This window comes from Mus caroli, chromosome 7 (assembly GCF_900094665.2).
Source record: "Mus caroli chromosome 7, CAROLI_EIJ_v1.1, whole genome shotgun sequence".
NCBI lineage: Eukaryota > Metazoa > Chordata > Mammalia > Rodentia > Muridae > Mus > Mus caroli.
The window spans coordinates 114,861,626-114,872,637 of NC_034576.1; the positions used below are offsets into that span (position 1 = coordinate 114,861,626).

Consider the following 11,012-nt stretch of genomic DNA (forward strand, 5'->3'; position numbering starts at 1 on the left):
TCTCTCTCTCTCTCTCTCTCTCTCTCTCTCTCTCTCTCTCTCTCTCTCTCTCTCTCTCTCTCTCTCTCTCTCTCTCTCAATCTCACTGTCTCTGAGTATGTGTGTGTGCACGCATGTGCGTGCATGTGTACCTATATGCACACAGAGGCCAGAGCAAACAATGCGTGTCTCCTCTATCACTTTCCACCCTTTGAGTCAGGGTCTCTCCTTGAGCCTGTGACCTGTGGGTTTATTTAGGTTTGTTTTCCCCAGCAAGGCTGGCAAGCAGCAAGCCCCAGCAATCCTCCCACAGCATGCAAGGCCACACCCAGATTGCTGGGGATGTGGCTATGAACTCAGGCCCTCGTGGTTGGGCAACAAAGACTTGTCACCACTGAGCTATCTCTCTAGCCCTGAAAACTTTAAAAATATTTTCTACACACTGTGGTCTGAATCCCTGCATGTGGAGCCTGGGGATGCAGAGGGCTGACTGTGTGAGATCAGGGGAGAGCAAAACAGAAGGGACTGCTCAGGCGTACCTGCAGTGTTTATGCCTGGCTGCATGTGTGCATCTGAGGGTAAGAGACACGTCACCGTTAGCCATTCTCCTAGTACACACTCTTGGTGCCGCTTGCTGCAGTTTTCCATGTAATCAGTCCTGGCAAGTAGGCACTGGGCTGCGGATCATGTCTGTCAAGTTGGAACTCTGAGACGGCCATCCACAGAGCCCTGTCCTTGCATCTTCCTTGTCACTAAAAGTCATGGGGGTAAGCAAAGGTTGTGGCTCCTACACCATATTGCTTTGTTGCCTCCAAACCAAGATCTGCCTTCCAGACCCTGCACCTACATCTAGCCCGCCTGGGACCCTTCACATCGTCATACACAGTGAAGACAAGATCACCCCTGCCCTTAAGGCTCCTGCCACCAACCAGAGGAAGAAAAGCATCATTAGCTGCCCAAACAGCATGAGCGTCATGAGAGTTGTTGAGGTGGGGTACAATGGAGACTGTGTGGCTGGGTACATAAGAAACAGTAGGATCCACCTAAGGACAGTCAGAACATAACAGAAGGTCTGGCAGAGATGTGATAGATATCAGGATGAAGGACTGAGCCACAGGCCCAGCCAGGGACAGGGACCTTAGTTTGTGGCTCCTATAGGCCCAGATACTATCAGCTATGGTTGATAAAGCTCAATGATTCCCTTTCATTCCCACCTTGTCCCATGTCCATGGTTACCTCTAGAATGACAGTGTTCCCTGGGAGCACTCTCCCTGGCTTGACCTGATTCTCCATCCTGATGCCCTAAGGCTGCAGCAGCCCCAGTACCTGCCTTGGGGTACACTGGCTTCCCTTTCTTATCCTCAGGGTTGTGAGGCTAGCCTTTAATGGCTACGACATCTCTCCAGCCCCAGCTTCACTTTCTGTGGTTGGCTCCTTAAACTGCTTCATGGAAACTTCCAGCCTGCAGGCTGGAAAGGCTTGTCCTGATCTGTTGGTGTTTGGGCCTTTGTTTCCCTCTGGACAGGGAGAACTCTCCCAGTGTCAGTCTATAGGATGGTTTTGGTATATGGATGAGGTTTCAAATGTGATTATTGACTCACTTCATCTGAAACTTCTCAAGCGATGTCAGTGGAAAAACACATGTATCTTATTTGTTGTTGCCCTGGGCATCGTGCCCGTGCAGAAAATTTCCAGGCGTTAAGGGGGGGTGGGAGGTGGGGCTGAAGTGGTGTTCTGTGAGGCTGGACTTTGTAAGCAGCAGATCCCAGCATTCCTCTGGCTTCCATGCTCCTTCCTAGGGGAGGTTTGGTTTCCTAGTCTCCACTGCAGGCGTTACAGGTTCTTGAAGATGTCTCCAGATCAAAACACCTTGATGGAGGCGTTTCTCGTGGCAAGATGCTGAGGTCAGGAGTCCTCAGAGCTCTGCAATCCCCCATATTACATCTTAGTCTTCTGCTGCCAGGCTTCAGAGCTTCTCGGTGCTCTAATGCGCTTAAGCTGAGGGTGAGCCTCACATTCACAGCCAAGGGAGTGGCTGAAACACCGGGTGAGGAGCCAGCCTAAGAGCACAGGGCTGTACTCCTCAGAATGTGAGAGGCTGAGGTAGGAGGACTGCAGACTCAAAGCCTGTCTGGGATTTAGAGAGTGATTCTAGGCCAGCCTGGGCTACATAGAGAGTTCAAGCCCAACCTGGGCAATTTAGTGAGACCCTGCCTGCCGGCCTGTCTGCCTGCCAACCTGTTGCCTCCCTGCCTCAAATTGACATATAAAATGAAGGCTGGGGATATAGCTCAGTGGTAGATCACTTGTATAGGACCTGGGTTTAATATTCTAGATAGATGAGAGAAAAAAGGAAAGAAGGAGAGGAAGGGAGAGGAAGGAAGGAAAATCAAGAAGGAGAAATGAGAATGGCGAATATTGCTATCAGGCTGTTGGTTTGTTATTGAGGGGTGTGCATCTTCAAATGCATGAGCCTCACCATTCCCACCATTCAAGTGGACTCAGCGATGAATATGGACAAGATTCCAGTGTGCCGGGAAGGTTGGGCCTCAGGAGAAGCCCAGCGCAGTCAGGATCAAACTGTGGATAGCCAGCAGATGGAGGGCATATACAAACCTCAGGAGTCTGCAGGCTGGGACAGGCTGTGTGGTGAGCACCAGCTGACGGCAGAGTAGTTCCCCTGGTCAGCTCAACATGGCTGGACTTGGTCTGTGGCCAGAAATGTGAAGGATATCCCCAGCCGCCTTCCTCATAGCCCTGGGTTACATACAGTGTGCAGAGCTGACAGTAACAGCTTCCTCAAACTCAGATCATCACAAAGGCATGGAGCCATAGGAAAAAATGCAGGGGTAAGAGTGAATGGCCACAGCCATGTTGGAAAACAGTCTTCATTTGGGGTTGTTGGGTATTGCTAACACCCTACATAGCAAACAAAATGCCATGAGCATGAGAGTCCCCACTCTATTCTTTATGTAATCTATGCACATTACCTTGGCAAAAAAAAAAACTGGCAGGCATTGAGTTGGTGATCTTGAGATGAAAAGATACTTCCAGAACATTCCAGGAACACACATCACAGTCATCCTGACAAGAATGTCAGAGTCGGCCGGCCGTGGTGGCGCATGCCTTTAATCCCAGCACTTGGGAGGCAGAGGCAGGCAGATTTCTGAGTTCGAGGCCAGCCTGGTCTACAGAGTGAGTTACAGAATAGCCAGGGCTATACAGAGAAACCCTGTCTTGAAAACACACACACACACACACACCACAAAGAATGTGAGAAAGACTGGCCTGGTCATTGCTGACTAGAAAGTGTGCTGTAAGCCAGGGCATGTGGGCAGACTCAGTGGCACAGAATATGGAGAAGCGTTCTGTACTGAGCCATATAAGCCAAATAAGCACCCTGATTGCTTTCCAAGAGACTGACTGGGGACTTGGTGGCATTGTCCATTAGTACCACCACCGTGAAAAACAGCAGGAGTGGTCTTCAGAAAAGTATAAATGGAGCCTCTGTGCAAGGTAGCAATCTCACTCCTGAGATCAGCCAAAGGAGATGAATTGAGTGTGTCAGAGGCACACCTGCATGTACCTGTTCACTACAGCAGCCCGAGGAGCCAGGAGATGGAACCACCTTAAGTGCCTGCCAGTGGATAAGCAGAAAGGAACTATGGAATGCTATTCAGCCATCGAAAGGCTGAGTTGTTGTTTGTGACAACATGTGTAGGCTTGGAGGATGTGATCTTAAGTGAAATAAGCCAGATGCAAACAGCAAATATCTTTGTCATGTGCAGACTCCAAAGGAGGTGAGCTCACAGAAATCAAAAGCTTGATGTTCTCAACACAAGGAAATAACCATTGATAAGCATACTAATTACATTGATTTGACCATTATGTAAAATATTCACAAACAGAGATACCTCACAGAAGCCTGAAACTATTNNATATNTATATATATATATATATATATATATATATATATATATATATATAATATTATATTATATTGGATATTTATATATATTATATATATATATATATATATATATATATATATATATATATATATATATATAATATTATATTATATTGGATATTTATATATATTATATATATACATATATATGTATATATATATATATATATAAACATATTATAAAGCTGGGTAGTGGTGGCCCCTTTGATCCCAGCATTCAGGAGGCAGAGGCTGGTGGATCTGTGTGAGTTGGAGGCTAGCCTGATCTACAGAGCTACTTGCAGGACAGCCAAGGCTGCACAAAGAAACCCTGTCTTGAAAGAAAAACATACATACATACATACATACATACATACATACATACATAATTTTAAAATTTTTAAAGGAATAGGATTGGCAAGATGACTCAGCAGACAAGGTGCTTGCTGCTAGGCCTGACAACTGAGTATCCCTGGAACCCATGTGGTTGAAGGAGAGAACCAACTCCCTAAAGTTTTCTGATTTCCAGTCTAACACACAAACAGATGAATATTGTAGTAATAGTTGTCATTGTCATCGTCATCACCATCATCATCATAATAACAACAACACCAAGATACCCATAATATCCCCAACATGGATGGTTCTTGAATACCTATAGTGCCATGTTCTTAGGAGAAGGACGAGAGCTCAGGAAACCTTTCCCTAGGCCCACGGATGTTTTCTCCTGGAGCTGTTTTGGCTCTGACCTGGTTCTCCTTAGCCCCTGCCTTGACTATGTTCCCAGAGAGTGATCCTGGACCAGTCCACACAGGCACACTAAGTATGAGTCCCTTATCTCACAGTTCTTTCAACTGAGGCTTTGATGAACTCTACTTACATAGCATTAAGAGTCTTACATTCCCAGGCACCCACAGCTTTCCCCCTGCTGAAATAGCTCAGTCTGTGCTAATCTAATCAGCCCTGGGTCAGCCTGGATGACAAGCAGTTGGCTTCCTTGGTGAGAACATAGGCTAGGCAGTCACCTCTTTATCCCTACATATATCTGGTAGTGGTGACAGAGATGGAGAATCAACTCAGAACACCTAAGGAAGCAGGGCTTCTTCTGTGTGAATGGTGCCCCTTTCCATTGTGCAGTGTGTGCATGATACAGCTGTATGTTAACAGCTCTGGTAATGAGCAAAGGTGAGAGAACAGCAAGATTTTATTAAACGTATCCTTAATGTGTTCTAGACATTCTTCATACATTTGTTGTCCAGTTTTACCAGTAAGAAAACAGGTTCAGAGAAGCTGACCACTGGGATTTCATGGGGCGGTGGAGATGGACATCAAACCTTAGTGGACGTTAAGCTGAAATAAAGTAGGCAGTGCAAATGTCCTCCCATGCTGAACACTGGCTTTCCCTGTCCATTTCAGAACTCACCTGGCTTTAGCAGGCATAGACTGGGCTGAGAGGTTTAGAACACTTGCTGCTCTCCCAGAGGTCCTGGGTTTGGTTCCCAGCACCCACAGCAGCAGCACAAGCATGCATAACTCATCTCCAGGGGATTTGATGCCCTCCTCTGGACTCTCTGGGTATCTGCACACATGTGGTACACATACAAATATGCAGGTACATATACAAACATAGGTTAAAGAAGAGGAAGAGAAAAGATAGACTCCCAGAAGCCTTTCTAGAGCTTAACCCAGTGTGCAACCCACAGCCTCCTAGTTCTGCCTATTCACTGCACTGTGAGCACTTTGCCCAGCTCTTCATAGCCCTGCATGAGTAGAGAGAACAGCAGTCAGCCCAGATTCCATAAAACTGCATCATGAAGAAGGTGATTCGGATGGGACTTGGAGCACACAAACAGGGAACCATGGTGGAGCCCTGACACCAGCCAGTGCCTCAAATGAAGACTGAAATGGGACCGAAAAGGGAAGCAATGGGCTCCATGCCTCTCCAGATGTCCTAGTTGCCCATTCTATGTCAATAAGGAATTTATGTGTACATCTGGACACAGCTGAAGTAGAGCAGGGTTGGTCTGCAAGCCGGATAGCAGAATCAGACATGATGAGAGGACTCTAAGGCAATCTGCAGCTCAGGGCTCAGCTTATAGCCCTTTAGTGCTTGGAAACTTGGCTTCAGTGCATGTGGCTGCAGTCACAGCCACAGGAGCCTCAAAGCCAAGGGAACCCCAACACAACCCACCAGGGGCTCTGACTTCCCACTCTGCCTGTCTTGGTAGAACTTTGGACCTGTGGTCCAGCACATAGCCACAGTTCCACCTTCTCCCCAGTGGCTTTGTACCATCTCTCCCATCTTGAAGCCCATATCAGCTATTGTCTTAGGTTTTATGCTTCATGTGACCTTCACACTCATGCTTTTAAATACTGTTTTCATTTTTTAAATGACACAGGAACAGAGGTGTAGCCCCCACCTAGGTCAGGACAGGAGGAATGCAACTCTATCACATGCCCTGTGCCCTTCCCTCCAAAGCACAATCCTCCCCCACCTGCCTTCCCTCTCTAAGGGCACCTGCTGTCCCTACTTCCTCACTAGCACCACCTGATACCCTGCCTTTCATAGTTACTGTGTTTGAAAGGGTTTGCTGTTCCTTATTTTATGGCCTACGTGTGCATTCCTAGATAGCAGAATCCTTTTTTCCCCCCTTCCTTTGTTTATTCTAGTCCTTCAAAGAATGGCTCATTGAGGAAAGACAGACGGGGAAGGTGGAAGAGCCTACAGAGAGTAGAGGGGCAGCAAGAAAGGGAGCTGAATGGGAAGTAGATAGATGGATGTGTGCAAGGAAGAGGGAAGTTAGTTCCTAACCTCCCTCTGCCCTGTACAGGCCTGTGCACCCCTGTTGAAGGGACATCCATCTTATTCTCGGAATAGCCTGAATGTTGTTCTTCCTTCTTCCTTCTTATCCTTCTCCTCTTCTTCTTCGACTCAAACTCAGAGATCCTCCTGCCTCTGCCTCCCAAGTGCTAGAATTAAAGCTCTGTACCACCATACTCAGCTCATGTCCCCTTCTTCACAAACACAGCTAGCACTGTGAAGGCAGAGGTTGGGGGAGCAGAGCCTTAGGGATAGATGAGATGGGACAGATCCAAGGCCAACACTCCTCTCATATGAAGCTGCTATGTCCATGGTAAAATCACACTCTGGAGTGACTGCTTTATTTCTATGGGACTGAAACCCTAATGCCTGCCCCTTCTTCCCTACTGCTTTCCTGCTCTGAGTTCTCACTGCACACCTGCCTGTTCTTGCTCTCCCACCTGCCCCCGATGGCCATGAGTCACATCTGAGGACCATCCTGGGCAGATGAGGATGAGTGGCGGATGGCAGGGGACCACCAGTACCAACTTTAGGGTGTGTGGCCCACGGAGGCCACTGATGAGTTTTGTCTCTCCACAGACATTGTCAACTGTGACCTGAAGTCCACGCTGAGAGTGCTATACAACCTCTTCACCAAGTACCGGAATGTGGAGTGAGTCCCTGGGCTGCCTCCTGCTGCCCGGCCACTCTTCGTGAAGGCCATCTGGACCAGCTTCCCAACAGCCTTGCCCTGCTTGCTCCTTTCTCCTGTTCCACCCTCTCCCACAAGCCCAGCAACCACCCAGAGATAGTGGACATTAAAATCAGTAAGGAAGTGACCACTAACCCAGTGAACTAATAACATCTATAGGCTCTGGGGACTGAACCAGCAGTGACTTGGGAAATTGTCTCCATCCAAATTCAGGCCCTAAAGGTTCCTACATGTGCTGTGGGGATCAGCACAGCCCAGAGACAGTCCCCCTGAACATAGGAATAAAGATCAGAATTAGTCCCCACAATAAGGGGGAGTCTCTACCGTGCCCAAGTTCATTAGGCTTATGTCTTATTAAAGGAGATCATTCCTCCCTGTTGTAGATGAAGAAACTGAGGCCCAGAGATGCGAAGGTTTGCTATCCATTAGCATGTATTCTCTGGGTGACTTACTGGTTTATGACTGGTCAACTGCATTCCATTCTGTGTGTGTCCTAAAATGTGTGCATGCTTGTACAGACCAGCCTTACCTGCATATATCTGTGTCCTCTAGCAGACAAGACACTCTGATCTCACCCTAGGGCAGGCCAGGTCAGGGCTGGGTGATTCTCACTAAAATTGCCAAATTGAATTTAACTCAATTAATACTGTGTGTGGCAGGAGCCTCATCCCTCAAATCCTTTGTACAAATGAAAATTACCCTTAATTCCTTCAGATTGGTAATAAGCCCATGCTCCGGTTGCAAGATGACATTTGGGAAGCGTTCTGTTTGGAATTAATAGAGTGCCCATTTCGCAGCCTTTTTGCTTGATTGCATGTAATGGATGTGCCCTATATTTTCCTGCAAAATAAGTACTCAATTCATTATCGTTAGGCAAATGTAGGGTATGCTTGCACATGGCAAAGAGCTGGGTGCAGACCCACTGGAGCATCGTCTGAGAAGTAGGGCTCGTCAACAGAGACCCTTGAACTTTGAGGGGAAAAAAAAGAACCTCCTTTTTGCCTTCTAATTGGTCATTTAGGCTGTTCTGGCTAAGTCTGCCCACATGCAATTACTGGCTAATTCCAGGCATGGAGAATGTCAGACATTTAAGCTGAAGCTCAGCAGCTAGGCTCCTCACTCCAGTGACTCGAGGGCTGCTGCTCACGCATCTCCTCATACAAACCTGGCTCTGAAGGATAGAGTTCTGCCTCTCCGGTCTGCCCCGAGGCCCTACAGAGAAAACAGAGAGGCTAATGGGAAAAGGAGAGTCAGACCTAAGGGAACAAGAAATGGGGGTGAGAGAGCTGGGTACTATTTGCTTAACATGTAGGGTATACCATAGAGACAAAGCAGCAGGGACAGTACTTAACCTTTGTGCTCCTCTATTGAAAAGCTAATGGGATATCTTGGGATAATGACCTGTGCTACTGCTGTCTTCACAGAACTCATGACAGGGAGATGCCAGCTTGGGTTGCCTCCTCCAGAAGTGTGTAACTATGTAATCTGTCTTTGTCTTGGTTATGTTTCTCAATGGAACAAAAGAACCAGATGAAAACAATTTACAAGAAGGGGGACTTATTTGGGCTCATGATCTAAAGCCCATCATGGAGGGCAGGTTAAGGCAGCCATGGCGAGAAGAGCATACAGCCAGGACCCCTCACTTCACATGTCAGAACAAGGAGAGGAGAGACAAGGAGTGTGGCTGAGCTGTCAAACCCCAAGGCTTGACAGCTCCTCCCGTGAGGCTCCACCTCCTAAAGGATTCATAATTTCTCAAAACAGTGTCACCAGCTGAGAGCCAAGTGTTCAAAATGAGCCCATGGGGGGACACTTTCCACATGTAAACAGACATCAAATAAAGCCTTCTCTAGTTTGAGGATTCGCTAAGATGGCTTGCTAGACTCAGGCCTTCCAGTTGTTCACAGCATTCCCTGACTGTTCTTGCTTCTCTTTGTACTGATCATCCAGGGCAGCTCAAAACCCAGCACCCTTAGATCCACTGTGCATGTCCCCAGCTGTTCTGTTCTAGGAATCATTATTCGGCACAGTGAGCATCTAAGACGCGAAGGCGATGCACTGTCTTCCATTGATCTGTGTATAAGAACAGAATTCTTTTTTGCATAATTAATGAACTATCATAGTTTTTCAATAGGATTCATGTTGGTCTTATGCTCTTTTAAATTCCTGTTAGTAAATTGAGATTAATAACGGTTTGGTCTCTGTGAGCAGCACTGAAGTAGAATGAAATAAGAAACCTTCATCTACTTGAACTCTGCTGTCGGGGTCCTGCCTTGCTGCTCCCCGATACTCAAGCCATTCATACACACTACACTTCCTAAGGGCCCTCCATCGGGGTTTTGTATTCTCCACAGTAGGAGGTAACTTTCTCAACAGCATATCAGTGTAGCCAACAACTGAGTATTGGGGCTACGGTCTTTACCTCAGCCCAGCATCCCAAAGCTTGAGTCTGGTTTTATAAAGCTGTTGTTGGAGATGGGTGTTTCCGTTTAGATTCTAGGATCGAATACTTAAGATACGATTGTGGTTTTGAAGAAGAAAGAGACCTTGCCCTTATAAGTAATCAAACAGCCTTCATCTCCTGAAAAAGGGAGAGGAAAGAAGAAACTGAGACAAGAATCATTCTGGCTCACTGTTTGAGGGAGAGACAAGGCCACAGGAGTGTGACAGAGGCAGCTGGCCACATTGTGTCTGCAGGCAGGAAGCAGAGAGAGGTGAATGCTGTGCTCAGCCTACCGATTTTTATCTAGTCTGGGACCCCAGCCTATGAAACGGTACCACCACAGTTAGGGTGGGTCTTTCCCCCCCTCAGTTAATCATCATTGTTTTTAGTAGTTGATACGTAAGTAACACAGAATTCAAACAGCAAAAGGATGTCTGATTAAAAACCCTAATTATCCGCCTCCCCTCTTCCCCATCAGTCTCCACTCTCCATGGAGATGACTGACTTGATCCGTTTCTTCTGCATGATTCCAGAAATACTCTGTGCAAATAAAGCCTGAATGAACGAACACACAAACTCTTCGCTGTTTCTTCCAATATACTCTCCTGAGGGCTGTTTGTTGTTGTGCTAAGTCTTAGAAATCATCTTCCAGGAGACAGTAAATGAACAGTGTTAAATCTTCTAAACTGTTTCACGTAGATGATTTGCACATTTTTAAAAATGAGAATCTGAGTGCTTTGCTCATCCGACATGCAGCTCTGGTCTGCTTGAGGTAGGAAGGAAACCCCAGCCTGTAAGACAAAGGCAGCATCCCAGCACAGGGGCCAGAGACATCATCAGAGGCATCTTACACCTGGTATGGAAGTTTTCTAGATCTTTCTTTGGAATATAATGGTAAATTGTGTATAATTTTTTTCTTGTGGCTGATGATCTGGGGCCTAGACCCAAGATCTTAGACATGTTAAACATCCTCTATCTCAGACACACCATGCACCCATGCACGCACACACATACAACCCAATTGTGTATAATTTGATTAAGGCTTCATTTTTGCACGCAATTAGGCCAACTAATTGGCAATTGACTAAGAAAGCCTGTTAAAGGTTACTGCATCCCCTGCAATATTGTG

The 11,012-nt window shown here is 46.8% G+C and overlaps 1 protein-coding gene across 1 annotated transcript in view; it reads left to right on the top strand.

Moving 5' to 3' along the window:
- Window positions 1-10,459, top strand: part of Parva (parvin alpha) — a 162,148-nt gene extending 151,689 nt beyond the window's left edge. Inside the window, exon 13 of the mRNA XM_021166342.1 lies at window positions 7,329-10,459. Within this exon, the coding sequence (XP_021022001.1) occupies window positions 7,329-7,405 (77 nt within the window). The 3' untranslated portion in view covers window positions 7,406-10,459. The remainder of the gene's footprint in view (window positions 1-7,328) is intronic.
- The last annotated feature ends 553 nt before the right edge of the window (window positions 10,460-11,012 follow it).